Source organism: Onychomys torridus, chromosome 7 (genome assembly GCF_903995425.1).
Source record: "Onychomys torridus chromosome 7, mOncTor1.1, whole genome shotgun sequence".
NCBI classification, from domain to species: Eukaryota; Metazoa; Chordata; class Mammalia; order Rodentia; family Cricetidae; genus Onychomys; species Onychomys torridus.
Genome location: NC_050449.1, coordinates 39,730,717 through 39,746,783, shown reverse-complemented (window position 1 = coordinate 39,746,783; position 16,067 = coordinate 39,730,717). Strand labels below are relative to the sequence as shown.

Below are 16,067 nucleotides of genomic sequence, written 5' to 3'. Positions count from 1 at the left end.
CGCACGCCTTTAATCCCAGCACTGAGAGGCAGAGCCAGGCGAATCTCTGTGAGTTCGAGGCCAGCCTGGACTACAGAGCGAGATCCAAGAAAGGCACCAAAACTACACAGAGAAACCCTGTCTCGAAAAAACCAACCAACCAACCAACAAAAAACATTAGTTGGGGGTTATGGATTTATCTCAGTGGTAGAGCAAGGCCCTGAAAATGGTATAAAATCTTCCCAATAAAAATGACATGGAGGCCTGGCTGTGGTGGCACACGCCTTTAATCCCAGCACTAGGGAGGCAGAGGCAGGCGGATCTCTGTGAGTTTGAGGCCAGCCTGGTCTTCAAAGTGAGTAACAGGAAAGGCACAAAGCTACACAGAGAAACCCTGTCTCAAAAAAACAAACAAACAAAAAAAGACATGGATTTGTTGTCAGGGTGTCAAAGAAAAAAGCCAGGCGGTGGTGGAGCAAGCCTTTAATCCCAGTACTTAGGAGGCAGAGTCAGGTGGATCTCTGTGAGTCTGAAGCCAAAAAAAGAGAAAGAAAAAGAAAGCTGGGAAGATTCTAGCATTTCTTCTATAGAGGGTTGTTTTGTGAAGGTTGTTTGCTTGACTCTCACAATTCTGTTTCTTATTCTATCCGGCACTGGGGATTGAACCCAGGGCCTTCCTTGCACATGGTAGGCAAGAATTTTATAGAACTACATCTCCCATCCCTTTCTGAATTTTGAAGACATGATCTTGCTAAGTTGCCCAGACTGATTTCTTTTTTTTCTTTTTTTAATTTTTCAAGACAGGGTTTCTCTGTGTAACCTTGGTCACAGATCTGACTGGCCTCAAACTCACAGATCTGCCTGTCTCTGCCGCCAGAGTGCTGGGATTAAAGGCATGTGCCACCACCGTCCATCATACCATCTATACTGCCAGATTTTGATTTTTGCTAGCAAAGGCTACATATGGTGCAAGTTATCTACCTAGAGTTGTTTGTTTTTTACGTTGAAACAGGGTTTCTGTGTTGTATCAGGATTAAAGGTAGAGTGATACAGTAGGATTCCTCAGCGTCCACCTCTGCCCTTCACATGCACACCCATCATTACACATACATGCACACCCACACACATGAAAGCTCTGAAGTTTAGGAGTCATTTGCTAATTCGGTCTTCAGACTCTTAATAAAAACCTTCACTTTTAGTCTCAACCACATAAACTATGGCCTTCCCCTTCTCACGTCATTCTGATGTTCTCTCCCTGTCCGTCCGTTACTGTTGGTCCCCCACTGGACTTTTTTGTTTGTTTTTCAAGACAAGGTTTCTCCGTGTAGCCCTGGCTATCCTGGAACTTGATCTGTAGACCAGGCTGGCCTCGAACTCATCTGCATCTGCTGGGCTTAAAGGTGTACGCCACCACACCTGGCTTCCCTGGCTGACTTTAAGCTCCATGAAATGGATGGATCCATGCAGGCATCCCTGGCTCAGAGTAGACAAGCATGGTCTGTTGGAATGAGTGAATGAATGAAATGCCGCCTTGGACTGCCCAGTGATAGTAGCCACCTGAAGAAAGATTTGATTGGGAAACTCTTTTTTTCTCCTCTTCTTTTTGTGAAGACAGAATCTCACTACATGGCCCAAAGTGGCCTCAGTCTCCTGTGTACTGGGATTACAGGTATGACCCTCCATGGCCAGCTTAGGCAGCTGGATTCTAACAGCATGATACTCAGCAAGGACACAGTGAACGCAGAGGCAGAGGATGTTTATAAGCCATCACTTTAATGTAAGCATCTTCACCTATGTTCCATAGCCCCCTACCCAAAGTTCTTTCCTGCTCAAAGTTAGGAAAGCCGGAAGCCAGCTGTAACGTGTATTTCACTGCACCAAACTTCAGAGGCGCAGCACCAAAGGGCAGAGAGCTGATAGGCAAAAGGTGAAGGCAGACCGCAAGGTGTTTCTGGGGTTCTTCTCAGACCAACTTCAAACCTCCAAAAGAAGGTCAAGGAGCAAAGCAGGCTTGCAGCTGCATTGTCAGCTGCTCACCTCGTGTGCTTAGATCTCTGGCTCAAGCGATGTCCTCCTCACCATGGGCAAGGGCTTGGACGCTCTTCATATGCCAACAGTCATAAATCAGCCTGTGGTGCTGGTGGCATTGAGGCTGGCCTGTGAGCTGTGTATTGCTACCGCTGTGGGGCCAGGCCGTCCTCATAGCCCTCTGTCTTCATGTCATTGAGCCCGAGCTCCTCATTTTGGTCAAAGGTACGCTTATACCGCTCCACCTTCATCTCTGGATCATCTTCAGGGGCGTATACATTCTGCAAGGCCAAGGGCAGACAATCAGTGCCCTGCACCCCACCATCCCCTCCCACAGGTGCGACTGACTCTCACTTTTCTAAGAACCCCATGGGATTTGTAGGGCCTCTAGCACCCATGGCCACACAGTCTGCGTATATATATGCAGGGGGGCTAGTATCAAACCCAAGACTCTGTACATGGCATGCAAGTGTTCAATTGATGACCTACATCCCCAGTTCCAAGCATTTTTATATATGGGCCTTCTTGTAAAAAATGTAGCCAAAGCTAGCAATTGCTTATAATGCTAGCATTCTGGAGACCACGGCAGGAAGATTACAAGTTCAAAGCCAGCTAGGCTACATAACAAGGTCTTGTTTCAAAAAAGGTGGGAGAGGAAAGAAGGGAGGCAGGGAGGGAGGGAGGGAGGGAGGGAGGGAGGGAGGATGAGAGAGAGATTACAGCAATGGTCTTGATAATATAAACAACTTAGGCCAGTTTTGCCAGCCCCATCAGTACTCATTAATATTAAAGTAAGGATGAGGCCCTGGGTTAGAACTCCACAAACAACAAAAAAATATTGCTATAGTTATATTAATTAACAGACACTTGTCCAGTCAGCTTAACATCTCTCAGCAGTTCTGTCCTGACTGCTAGACAGGACTCTATTGCTCCTTACTTCACAGAGATGCAGAATGAAACCCTCAAAGCTGAGGATAAGAGGAACAGCAAGACAACCAGACACAGGGAGAAGAGAGCTTACTTCCCTACTCACTTTTAAACCTAGGGGTTTGAGCACACTAGCTGGGGTAGGCATTTACTTTTTCTTTTTCTTTTTTTTTTTTTTAATGATTTATTTACTTTTTTTCCCCCCTGAGGATTCTTGTCATTTCTGTGTGAGGGTACTGGATCCCCTGGAACTAGAGTTATACAGCTGTGAGCTGCCATGTGGTTGCTGGGAATTGAACTCAAGTCCTCTGGGAGAGCAGCCAGTGCTCTTAACTGCTGAGCCATCTCTCCAGGACTAGGTTTTCTAGGTTTTTTAAACTTAAGACACTCTCACTAAACTGCTCGGGCTGGTCTTGAACTTGCAGTCTTCATGGCCTCCGGAGCAGCTCAGATTACAGACTCCCACTGTTCTGGCCCATCTGCCTTCCACTGCACACACTCGGAATTCCTCCTACCTTTCTCACTTTTCCTCTCGTCCACGTCGCACCCCAGCTGACACAGTCACTTCGAAGCCAACCTTGCCTTGCCCAGGGCTATCATGCATAGCTATGAAGATCAGAACACCCAGGAAGGCCCCCTGTACCTGCAGGTAGCTGTTTCCTGCTGGGTCGTTCATTATAAAGTGGGCCTTCATCTTGCCCTCGATGATCTACAGGAGAGAGGAGGACACAGCAGGTAACTCTTACACTGATCCCGGAAGGAAGAGGCTATGACGCCGGGCAGAGCCAAAGCAGTTTACAAGGTGCGGGTCCCCAAAGTTTAAAGAGCAGGGAAACTAGGGTCTTTGAAGATGGCCCACATCCTCTTACCTGTTCCAACTTCTGGCTAAACTCCTGCAGTTTCTCCGACTGGTTAGGGTTCGAGCTGTCCCCCAGTGTGAATGGGTTCTTGGTTACCTGTAGCACAAGACAGCTGAATCACTACACCACCGACTGTATGGGTTACTGGGCTCCAGCACAAAGCAGGTGGGAAAGCAGTGGGTGCCCAGGCAGAGAAAGCTGGTCTCCACTTCCCACACTGCCTGCGGACTTAGGTGAGGGGTGGTGGGTGGCAGAGAACAGGACAGGGAAGGATGTCAACGAGATTGCTTTGCCAAAAAGAAACTGGCAATATGAAACGTAATCTACAAGAGTGCTTACAGTATCTAATCTCACTCTGGAAAAGAAATGCAAAGTATAGTGTAAAAGAGAAGCTAGGCACAGTGGTTACAAGTGAGCTTGCGGCCCCAGCACATGGAAGGCTGAGGCAGGAGGATGGTGAACTCGAGGCTAGCCTCCACCACACGGCAAAACCATCTCTCAAATAAATAAATAAATATATAAAATAAGCAAACATGTAAGATCTACTATAATTACACACTACTATTTAGGAAATGCCGAAAAGGAAAGTCTGCAACTACACATATAATGTTTCCTGAATTTTTCTACCTGTGGTTGAATGCAGTGGATTCACTACATAGGCTAAGCCACCACACATACATATGCTATGGAGTTTAGATGCCAAAAAGACTCTCTTTCTCCTAGTCTGCAATGAGATAAATGACTTAAGATCAAAATAACTATACTATCCCACAGTAAGCCTTGAGAATTTCCATTCAAAATTTCCTGTAACTAACTTCTTTTCATAATCAACACTTTAAGGCAAAGAAACCTTCAGTTATAAACAACAAAATAAGATTTTTTTGGTAGGGGGCATTTGAGATGGGCTCCAGATTAGCCTCCAATCCTATCTTTTTGCCCCAGCTTCTCAAGTGCTGGAACTATAGGTACATGCCACCGTACGTGATGACACCAGGCTAGCCCTTTCCCCCACTGTACACCACACTCCGGACTCACCAATTCTCGGATGTCTTTGAGAAGCCCCTCGAGAGTGGTGAACTTGCCCCCAAGGACAGCCATTCCCAGTTCAAACTCCAGCTCCGGGATTTCCACACTACACGTCTCAGACTGTAAGATAATAGTCCAGTTAAGGTCTAAATCAGAGGATGGCAGCAGAGCTTCATACAGGAGCCCTTGTCTAGTAGTCCAGAGGCCCCAGGTTCATTCCATAGCGCCAGATGGACAGATATTCAGAGAGACAAACTGATTTAAACCAGAACAAAGAAAGCCAACCAGAGGCCTCTGGCAAATTAATAAAGGAGCTACAGTTTGAGGACAAAGTTAGTATGTGAGTTTTCTCTGACTTCCAGCTGAAAGCCGGAGACTCACTCCCCCGTCTGAACCAACATGAAGCTAGCATAATACACCGAAACTCTGAGTCACAGCTACAAGCTACCAGGTACCTTGTCATTAGGGACAGAGAAGAGCCCATATAGTCAATAGAAACTAAAAAGCAGCCAAGTCATTGCTCAGAAAGATGAGGGGCCACCTTCTGAGCCTGTCTCAGTCATGAGCAATCTCAATCCTTGGAGACACCCTACTCAAGGCCACTCAAGCCCAGGGGATTTCTGGGGTTCCTTGTGTTCTTGAACACTGAACGATAATGTCCTCTAGACAGAAGCAGCTATAGGAAGGCGGGCAGCTGTTTTCCAAGCAGGCTGTTACCTTGAGGAGGTCTCTGGTCATGTCTGAGGGATCTGTGATGTGGAGGGTGATCTTGGTACCCAAAGGCTCTACTGCTCCTCCAGACTTCACCTGTAGAAAGGATGGTCAGGAACGGCACCAGAGAAGACCCCTTCACCTGGTGCCAGAAAGACTTCAGCTCTATGTAGGCTCAGACTAACAACTTCCAATGACTGCCTTCTAATCCAGCAAGAGCAGCAGTGACCGAAACCAAAAACACCAAGAGTCGGCAGGAACACTGTGCCTAGCCCTGGTAGCATGCCAAATTTAGCCCAAATTGCCAAGAGCCGTGAATGTACCTTTAAAAATAAAACCCCTGACTATTAGGAGTTGAAAGAGACTTCTAAGCATTTCAGTCCCCATCTACTGCAGTCAATGTAATAGTTTTAAGAATTTAATCAGGGCTGGGATGGAGCTCAGTAACAGTGCACTTGCCTAGTATGCACAAGGCTCCAGATTTTCTGGCCCCAGATTTGCTGTCCACTGCCACGCTCCCCCACCCCCAGTAAGTTTAATCAGCATATGCTCCATATACTTGGGGAAGGAGGATTTCAATCCTCCACAACAGCTATCAATCAATTCCAGACAGCTCTCTCGAGTTCTTTACTAAGAGCTACTACAATCTGCCTAATTTCCAGCCCTCTGAGTAGCCCAGCTTCTCCCACAAGGTCACCTTTTCATCTATACTGAAATCTATGGTACTTATAACTTCTCCTCTCTAGACTGATTCACAGCTCCTTCAAAGGCTCCTCCCCCTCAATAAGCCTCAAAGAGCCCAGCTACACCCACGCTCATCCTGAAGAACATCTACAAAGGCATTGCCCTTTATGCCAATCTTCCCCAACAATGGAGCCCACCCACCTCATTAGTCCGATGCCCACAATTCTCACAGTTGGTGGCCATGATGATAACCTCTTTAAAGTGGGGGATTTCTGGAAGATGGAGTTAAAGAAGTCTATCTGCTTCCTAGAGAGCAAGATAACCTCCCGACCCATCCCCAAGAAATGAAAAGCCAAATCCCATACAAACAGATGCTGGACCCAAGACGGCAGTAAACACGTCACGAGACAACCTAACTACAGGTCCTGTGTTCACAAACATTTAAAGACCTGGCTTAGGCCACACACAGAAGCCAAGGTATGTAGTCTCTTCAAAGATCCCTCCTCATCACTGAGGATAAAGCATTGGCTTTCCCTGAAGGGAAGGCTCCCATCTTTAATATAATGTCTGTGCCTGAGTCAGCTGACGAGCAACCCAACTGCTTGAAAGATACGGACTAGCTTCATGTTGGTCTGAGCTGGGGCGTTGCACTCTGGGCAGTTGGTGTTGAACTGGAGCACCTGGAACATAGAATGGGGGCACAGACTGAGCACTCCCACCCATGCAAGCTAGACATTCAGTTGGAAGGCTAGTGGTCACTCATGTTAGTTGTGACAATGAGAGACGCTAGAAACCATGAGACTCGACCCACAAATCCGCTGTCTTCAAAAGGAGCCAACACAACTCACTTCATTTCTGAGGTCTTCCTCTTCCGACTTCTCTTCTGCCGCTTCTGCCTAAAAGAACAGAAGCACAAACCACAATTGGTAGGTAGACCTCAGTCTCCCCAACACCCTGCCCTGCTCAGATAGGGAGAGACTGCCTTTGGTCCCTAGAAGGTGCCAACTCATAGGACAGAGAAGCCAAAGCAAATCCCTCCATCAAGGGAAGGTCAGGACTCCAGATGGATCCCCGTGACTGCTACCTGCCTTGTGAAGGTCACTACAAATGAGCTCAGACAGGGTGCACCAGGTGTTGGTGGGGACAACAGCAAAGTAAATCTTCAGTGACTTCAAGCAACCCAGAACGCAGGCCAACTCCAGAGCATTCCTCTGGCTCCTCCACTTACTTGGAGACCCAGCATCTCAGCTTGCTGTGGCGTCCGGCTGTAGTGTGTGATCACCAAGGCATCATCTTTCTGGGGAGCATGTGGGTTTTCTACAAAGCTGTTTCCTGAGGGATCATCAATGATCTAATATAAGAGAGGAGAGAGTGAAACAAACCGTATATAACCTCCATTCATCGCTAGACTACAGGAGACAAATCCAAGTCAGTTTTTGGTTGCTTTGTATTTTGAGGTGTAGCCCAGCCTGGCCTAGAACTTGCTATGTAGTCAAGGAGGACCCTGAACTCTTGCCTCTACTTCTGAAGCCCTGGGGCTGCAGGGATCAGTCAGTCTCAATGGTCTCCCACCTCCCTCCTTACAATGAAAACAACCACAGTCACTCAGTACTTACCAGAGTGAACGGGGAAGCCACTTGCTTGAGGTCCTTCAGTTTGCCAATGAATACATCAATCCTTTCAGCTACAGCATGTTCCATTGCCTACCACGAAGAGAATGAGAACACCAGACGTGAAGTACACCTCATGCCCAACCCTCTCCCACCTCTATCACCTGGATGAGCACACTGACATCAACTCTGGAGTGGGAGCAGAGGGACCCAAACTTCACAGTGAGATACAACCACAAATCAGAAGTTTATAAATGGTGCTGGGGTAGGAGGGAGGGCTTATTTTCTCACTTATTATACCATCTAGCTGTAACTCCAGCTCCACTGAAATCCATTGTTTCTGGCCTACAAAGGCATGTGCCATCACATATACATACCCATACACAGGTACATAACATGTAATTAAAATAAATTTCCTTTAAAAATTCAAAATCTTGTTATGCCTCTCCAGTCAGTTAGGGAGACAGATGACTACAGGTGCAATTACATTATTTCCATAATAAGAAATATAGATATAAAAGAATACCCAGGAAGCTGTAGATAACCAAAAGGCTTCTCCAAGGTAATGTAACATTGTCTAAAGTGAAGCCTGAGTGTACACTAGGGGAGAGACATAGAGAAATAGCACCTTTATTGCTTTGTCAAAAAGTCCCCCAACATTTGGTCAGATACAGTTCAGCTAATCGGAAGCCTGACTATTTTAACACAAACAATAATTTGTAGCTGGTTGCTTTTGCTCTTTTTATTCTTTGAGGGGCCCATCACCCAGCTCCCAAATAAATCTCTCTCTCTCTCACACACACACACACACACACACACACACACACACACACACACACACACGGGAATCTTATTCTTATTTATAAATGCCTGGCCTTAGTTTGGCTTGTTCCTTGCCAGCTTTTCTTAACTAATTATTCCATCTGTCTTTTGCCTCTGGGCTTTTACCTTTTCTTACTTCTGTAATCTTATTTTCGCTCTGAACTTCATGGCTGGCTGGGTGGCTGGCCCCTAGCATCCTCCTCTCCTTGTTCTCTTGCTCTTTCTTTTCTCCTCCCAGATTTCTCCTTCTATTTATTCTCTATCCTTTCTCCTGCCTTGCTACTGGCCATTCTGCTCTCTATTAAACCATCAGGTGTTTTAGACAGGCACAGTAACACAGCTTCACAGAGTTAAACAAATGCAACATAAAAAAAACAACGCAACTCATCTTTGCACCATTAAACAAATGTTCCACAGCACAAACAAATGTAACACATCCTAAAATAATATTCCTTGTTGCTGCAGTTTGAGAAAAATCCCTGCTCACCCGTCGTGTGGGCTGGTCCTGTTCTAGGCCAGAGATTGCCCGGCTGATCAATCCTTCAACGGTGGTCAGAGCTTGTGAGCAAAACACAAGACAAGTGAGTGTTAGCTTGCTATCACGCATCTGCATGGCCCTCAGCACTCTACCTGGACTCTGTGGGCATTCTCTCCTCGTCTGTGCAATTCCAAAACAAGCGCCCCAAGGTCTGTCTTGCTGCAACTCTCAGCCACTCTTACTCTCAAGCAATTTTGCCCTAACTTTCTACTCACATTAAAGCCTCAAAATCCACTATGATCACACAGCCCAACATAAGCCACTAGGCCTGACCTGGCACCAGGCTTTGCGAGAAAATAAGTAACATTTCAGCAATGTGTGAACAGTTCAGATACCTGATCTTAAGACTCACCTCCCTTCTGGCTGAAAGCTGGAATTTCAAAATCCAGCTCCGGGATCCTTGTGGTGGCAGAGTCTGTCTTCACCACTTCTCTGTTCATGTCCTGGACAGAAAGGAAACACGTTCTAGCAAAAGAGGTCGGCAATATGGCTTCTCTTTGGGAAATAACTGGCCCATCTTCTCCATCAGGAGCCAGCCAGGCTGTTTCTTCTTCACTCCTTCCATCGAGAAGAGTCCAAACTACTTCAGAATTGTGCATATGGTGTGAGCCAGAATGCCCAGAGGCTGAGAACATTGCCCATAAAGTCCTACTCATTCATTCCAACCCTCTCACAAAATTCAATGCACTTTAACCACAGAAACAGCTGAGCACTGCCAAAGGAGGGCACTAAATGCTTGGCCACAGGGATTTACTGGAGGTCCGATGGCCCGGACCACAGCTATTGACTCTGGCCTCCAACGCTCTCTCTCTGAAACCGTGGCGCAGTGCCTCCTTTGGGCTACACTCACCTCTTGGCTCCTGACGGTCAAAGTGTAGCGCACTCCCTGGTCCTGGATCCTGCCTGCTGACTGGATCTCCGTGTTGTTCCAGCCACAGTGCTCGCAGAAAAAGGAGCTCACGATTATTTCTCTAAAGAAGGGGATCTTGGTGAGCAGAAGGCGCGTCGTGCCCTAAGGAAGCAGAAGCAGCGAGGGTTAGAATGAATGAAACTCGTTGGCCCTCCGTACTCCAGGACTGCCTCTGGGTGCCCGGCTGGGTGGTCCCCCCGGCTCCAGACTCCGCACCCCCGACTCACGTTCCGGTAACAGTTCATGCACAGCGACTCGATCTCTGTGGGCTGCTGCTCCTCATCCTCGGCGCTGAGGGGCCGGAACAAGGGCCCCGTGGCTGGCGATCCAGCCGTGGAGGGCGAAGGCCCAACAGCAGCCCCCGGGGGCCCTGGCTGCACAGCCCCGCTGGCAGACATCACCCCGCGCGCTGCTCAGGCAGCAGCTTCCGGCTTCCGCGGCTCCCGTGGCATCACTTCCTCTAGCTGCTGTTCCCGCCCCTTCTTAAAGAGGCCGCAGACCCTTTGCCTGCTAGGTCAGCATCTGACAAAGACTTCCGGTTCCTGGGTCATGCGGACTGCACCTCCGTAGCCGGGCTGGAGTATCGCAGTTCGCAGCGAAGTCCGTGTTTGGCTTCCTGGTTATGCCTCCACCACATAGGGAGCCTAACCATTGATCCCTAAATCTATGTAAAAATGCCCGAGGACAAGGGTACCTGCATGCCTTGGAATCCTCTAGGCTGTGTCCTCCAAACTCTGCTTCGTGATGAGCCAGACCTTGCTTGGGTCCCCTCTCCAGGCTGCTCAGCTTCTCCCCCTTTCCCTCTCTGTTCCCCCAGCTCCCTATTTCTGTACTCATAAACATCGCCCCTAATTCCAACCTTGAATACGCAGACCTTATTTTTACTACTGCATTCCCCGGGTTCTCTCTCCCCATTTCCTAACAAAACACCCTGCTTTATCCCGTTCTTTCTTTCAAGTTTTCTTCCTAGCACTTCCTCCCACGTCTTGGACCACAACCCAGTTCCATGGCTGAAACTGGCTAACACCTATGGTTTCGGGGATGACAAGTGTATTATCGCATGGAGTCCAGCTCCACACAGGGTCTGTGGTGGGGAGGTACCAAGACTCCTGTGCAGGGGAGGCTGAGGTAAGCTGAGCGGGAAGGAAAGGGTTCTGGGCAGGGCCGAGAAGTACAGAAAGAAACTTTTATGCTCTCCACTTTCCCCACCTCATCCAGTTTCACTGGTCCCAGGTGATCTTTGCCATCTGAGTGAGTGTGTACACGAAGGAAGAGAGATAAGAATTTTGGGGTCTCCAAGCATGGTGGCACATACTGTTAAGCCCAGCACTTAGAAGGCAGGGGCAGGCAGATGTCTATGAATTTGAGGATGAACTGATAGTGAGTTCCAGGCCAGCAAAGACTACATGTTGAGATCTTGTGTTGGAGAGAGAGAAATGGGGGAGAGTTGGTTTATGGGTCCTAAAAAGAGGGTCAAGAAGCCATGAGGAATCTGGAACACCAGGAGCAAGGGTGAGAGGACCTCTCAGGGGGTTCAGGTAACCAGGGCATGCTTGTCCAGTGTCAGGCTGCGGTCCATGCACACTGTCCTGTGATGAGTAGACTATGGAACAAGACTGGTGCAGAGGCAGAGTCTGTAAGGCAGCCTGTTCCACTCCCGAGTGTGAGAGCTATTGTCTAGCCATCAGTCCCGTGGCAGAACTCACCCAGGGTGGACCCCTCTGACAGACCAGGAATGGAAAGGGGACAATGAAAAAGAGCAAGCGAGGGGTAAGAGTGGGTGGAAGATGGGTGTGTCCTAGGGGTGGTGGGAAGGCAATTGCTCTCAGACGTGGTCCAATGAGAGTCACATCAGGCCAACAAACTTCTTCCAACATGAGTATCTATTTCATTTCAACCAAAAGTCAATTTCACCGAGAGTCAGGATGGGAGGACTGAAGACTGGGAGGGCACACAGGATGCTCCCTACAGGGTTTTGGAAGTCCTCACAGTGCAGAGGACTCAGTTCCTTGTTTGGGTGCAGAGTTATCTAAGGAATAGGAGCTTGGCCCCATTGCATCACTAACCCACCAGCTGTACCACTGGTGGGGATCTACACACACCATAATACGCTTTCTCCATCATGTTCTTCTCCTGCTCTCTTCCAACAAAAGCTCTCAGGGCAGCCCTGGGGAGACAATCCTCCCTGTGGACCAGCTGTAACAGTGACCATCAGGCAGCCAGAAGTAACAGGAGTCAAACTCCAGGTTGTAGTGGCACAGGCTGCCAGCCCCGTCAAGCACCGGCTTGCAGACAGTCTCCCCCACACAGTCTCCCCACACCCTTCACCCCGAATGTTGCAACTTGTGAGGATTCCCAAATGAGCACCAGAAGCTGGATTTGCAAAACCTGGTGAATGTAATGCACCTGAGTGGGGGAGTTGAGGAGGTCGAATAGGTTGAGGCAGCACCATCTGGTGGCGTCACCTATACTGTGCAGGACCCTCCACCCTCTGCCCAATAGGCCATGCTAGAGGCTCAGGATCTAGGCATCCCCAGACAATGAGCTGGGGAGTGAACCTGAGCGAGTAGATGCTCAGGGCTCTCTCAGCTGGCTATGACCCTGGTCATGGAGGCTATAGGTAATATCTTCCCACAGGTCATCCAGTCGGCTCTGCAGTCTGCTCAAGGCCTTGTTGCTATTGTCCAAGTGTCCCAACTCAGGAGCCAAGGCGCTGTGACTAGGTGGGGGTGGTGCTAGCTGCTGCTGGACTTCCTCTGTCTCCTGGTCAATGGCGCGAGTGAATGCAGCGATCTGTAGGAAGGTGTCATGTCGAAAAGCCAGGAGTCTCTGGCGGACCTCCTCAGAGAGAGCCTGGGGGTCTGGGGAAGCTCCATCCTCTGCCCCATCTGCGCTGGCGCCCACGAAGGCACTGAGCTCCTCACGCAGCTGGTCCAGGTTGCGCTGGATGCTGGTGTGCAGGTCCTTTGCCTTAAGTGTAAGTTTGTGGGACAGGGTCTGCACACAGCGACTGAGTCGCGCGGGGCTGGCAACCGCGTGAGGAGCGACACTGCGGTGCAGCTCCTGCACATGGTGCCCAATGCCAGTCACCAAGCGCTCTGCATAAGGGTGGAAGAGTTCTTTGACCCGGTCGGTGTGGTGCCGCACGCGACTTTGCATTTCCTGCAACAGGCTCAGCGCCTCGTCCATGCCCCCCAGCAGCTGAGCCTTGGTGTCTTCTCCCATCAGACGCAACTGCTCTTGCAGCTCCTGCACACCCAGGCCCACCTGCTCCATCAGCTCCACGGTGTAGGGCTTCAACTGCTGCCTCAAGCCCTCCAAGTTCCAGCCTACCAGCTCATGCTTTGCTGCCATGTAGGGCTCCAGGCGGGCTCTCACCTCCTCCAGCTCCTGCTGCAGCTGCTTCCTCATGCCTTCTGGATCCTGTGCCAGCTGGGGAGGCTCCTTACCTGGCCCGCTGGAGGGATTCAGCTTTTCTAGCAAATTGTTCACATTGTAGAGGTCTTGCTCAAAGCTGTTTTTCATGCTCCTGGAGAAGGAGAAAGACAGAGGACCAGGCCATTAGACTGCTACCCCTGAACATTTCCCTTGCCCCAGAGCATGGGACAGCAATACTCTGTAGAAACCAGGACAGGCAGAGTGGCGGGAAAGCCAGAGTCTTAATCCCAGCCAACTACATCCTCAGATTCAGAGCACAATCATGACATTGTGTAGGCAACAGTGCCACGATACCATCCAAGAAGACGTCACACACATGTCAAGATTCACACCATCCTGTCATTCTATGGCCCACTAGTCTCAGGTGCCACACCTCAATGGAATAGAGGGCAGCAGGGTAGGAGAGACTTGGGCAGAGGGGGACCGAAATGGCTGGGGTGCGCTTGGCAGTGCAAGCGTGGCTGGCTCCCTCAGCTTCTATGTGAACCACAGAGCTGAGGAACCATCCCACAACAGGGCTGTCTCGTACCCTCACCACACCCTAGCCCAGGTCACTCACTCCCGTGCCAGCTTCTGCTGCTGGCCCATCATGCCTTTGTCCCGGCTGCTCTGGCTGAAGTAGTCCCAGAAACCCTTCCGTGCCTGAGTGGTTGCAAACACTGAAGAGAAAGTGAGACAATTAAAGGCCGGGCCCCTCAGTTCAACCTCCATCCCAAGCCCACACCGAAGTCAGATGGAAGACCCACCTGAGAGGAGGGCCAGGGCCCAAGTGATGATTGCAGCCATGCTTACCACAATACACCCTGAGAAGAAAGGTAGATGGAGGCTTGATCAGGAGGCAAGGCAGAGGAAGGGCCTGGATCCAGGAACCCTGCTCTAGGGGCTACCTGCCCCAAATCCTGATACCCCTTCTTTCATGTGTAGGTAGCATCATGCTGAAGGCTCCAGAGAACCTAACTAGGTACTTGGGGCATGGGGTTGGGGCTGGGAGGGAAGAGATGTCTTCCTCAGACAGCAAGAGTGGGTTGCTCCTTACCTCAGTCACAAAGTTGGGAGCCTGGAACTCAGGCTGCACTAGAGATTACCCACCCACCTTGGAGCTGTCTAGCTCCCTTCTTGGCCTGTCTTCCTGCCTCCAATCCCATTTTGTGGCTGAGGAACTGGCATACCCAACATACAGGAGGCAGGTACTCTGTTAGCCCATACTAGCAGCTCTCCTGCAATGGCAGCCACCACCCTCCCAGCACCCCCCCCCCCACTATTCCTCTGCCATACAGGCTCACCTGCTCAGTTCTGGGCACAGAGGGCAGACATCCTGCTTTATACTCCAGGAGTCTGGGACCGTGACAGCAATTGCTCTAAGCAAATACCACGTGGAGGTTCAAAGAAGGATGACCCCAGCTGGCTCCTAGCACTCACCTTTTCCCCTTCTGGTGCTCTGAGGGTTAGTAAGCTCCCTAGCCTCAGGAGGCTGCCCCAGTAGGGAAGTGGCTTCCCAGAGCCTTTACTAAGAATGGGCAGAACTCACCCCCCAAATGCTGTGACCTCCAACCTCGCTAACTTATTTGTTGACTGGCCTGCCATGAGGCACGCTGCTTGTTTGTCTACTGAGGGCCCTGCTCTTACTCCATTCCCAGGGCACTCTGCCCTAGCCAGCCAGCCAGCCAGAGGAAAGACAGCATTTATAGGCCTACAGACCCTCCTGTCTCTCCGTTCAAAAATAATCCAGGATTGAGCTGGAGGAGCCAAGTCCAGTTGAAAGTGGGTGGGTAAGCTGCATCTGGGTGTGAGACTTTGGGCCTCAGGAGTTAGTCAGAGGAAGGATTCTCCCCTACAGGGAAGGCTGGGCTCCACCCCTCTGGGCTTCTGAGGAGGGGAAGCCTGGAAGCCCAGGTTTGTCTCTTATGACAAGCTTCCTCCATCTGCTTGCACAGACATACCTGAGTCTTCACCCTTATTCTTCAATGCTCCGGACGTTCGTAGCCCCCCACCCACTCACACACTGTCACAGCCCCAATTGTGTCTCCCCTTGACTGCATTCAGAACCTCCTGCAGTTGCAATTTGGCTTCTCCCACCCATTCTTGCTGTGACCCAGTTCAGGCAATGTCTCTTCTCTTCACACAAAACCTTGGACATTCCCTGAGCTCCTTACTTCTCGGGCCCCTGTACCAGGCATAGGGATGTATGCCTATAATCACAGCACTGGGGAGCCAGAGGCATGGGGGGATTTCAAGTTTGAGGCCAGCCTGGGCTGCCATGCAAGGTCTGATCTCAAAAACCAAAACTAAACAAAGAAAAGAAGAGTCTGCAGAAACTGCCACAGTGCCAGCACTTCAGTCACTGAAGAAGGGATGGAAGTCTGTTGATAGAGTACTTACCCAGCATGCACAAAGATAGAGTACTCTCCATCATGGTGGCACGCGTCCGCAATCCTGAGGCAGGGAAACTGGAGGGACATGAGAGGAACGAGACTCATTCTAGAATCTGAGTGAAGCCTCTCAGCTGAGAAGCAAGAAGACCTATGCAATTACCA

General features: G+C 49.8%; 2 protein-coding genes across 2 annotated transcripts; both read right to left on the bottom strand.

The window, feature by feature from the left end:
* Positions 1 to 1,732: 1,732 nt before the first annotated feature.
* Positions 1,733 to 10,537, bottom strand: Zpr1 (ZPR1 zinc finger). The gene is made up of 14 exons (XM_036194409.1): positions 10,323 to 10,537; positions 10,036 to 10,197; positions 9,538 to 9,628; positions 9,135 to 9,205; positions 7,832 to 7,918; positions 7,444 to 7,566; positions 7,064 to 7,111; positions 6,829 to 6,895; positions 6,417 to 6,487; positions 5,538 to 5,627; positions 4,830 to 4,940; positions 3,804 to 3,890; positions 3,578 to 3,643; positions 1,733 to 2,288 (listed from the first exon to the last, which is right to left on the bottom strand). Exons 1-14 carry the CDS (start codon positions 10,491 to 10,493, stop codon positions 2,154 to 2,156), a joined length of 1,380 nt encoding a protein of 459 aa, XP_036050302.1. The 5' UTR covers positions 10,494 to 10,537; the 3' UTR covers positions 1,733 to 2,153.
* Positions 10,538 to 12,669: 2,132 nt separating this feature from the next.
* Apoa5 (apolipoprotein A5) lies at positions 12,670 to 15,959 on the bottom strand. The gene is made up of 4 exons (XM_036191969.1): positions 15,913 to 15,959; positions 14,280 to 14,336; positions 14,093 to 14,192; positions 12,670 to 13,624 (listed from the first exon to the last, which is right to left on the bottom strand). The coding sequence occupies exons 1-4, from the start codon at positions 15,944 to 15,946 to the stop codon at positions 12,670 to 12,672; spliced, it is 1,146 nt and encodes a 381-aa protein (XP_036047862.1). The 5' UTR covers positions 15,947 to 15,959.
* Positions 15,960 to 16,067: the final 108 nt, after the last annotated feature.

Coding starts and splice junctions, on each gene's coding strand:
- Zpr1 (XM_036194409.1), bottom strand. CDS start 10,493: ATGTCTGCCAGCGGGGCTGTGCAGCCAGGGCCCCCGGGGGCTGCTGTT. Junction 6,896..7,063: donor AGGAAGACCTCAGAAATGAA/GTGAGTTGTGTT, acceptor TCTATGTTCCAG/GTGCTCCAGTTCAACACCAA. Junction 5,628..6,416: donor GTGGGCATCGGACTAATGAG/GTGGGTGGGCTC, acceptor TCCTTTCTACAG/GTGAAGTCTGGAGGAGCAGT.
- Apoa5 (XM_036191969.1), bottom strand. CDS start 15,946: ATGATGGAGAGTACTCTATCTTTGTGCATGCTGG. Junction 14,337..15,912: donor TCTATCTTTGTGCATGCTGG/GTAAGTACTCTA, acceptor CTTTCTTCTCAG/GGTGTATTGTGGTAAGCATG. Junction 14,193..14,279: donor GGCCCTGGCCCTCCTCTCAG/GTGGGTCTTCCA, acceptor CTTTCTCTTCAG/TGTTTGCAACCACTCAGGCA.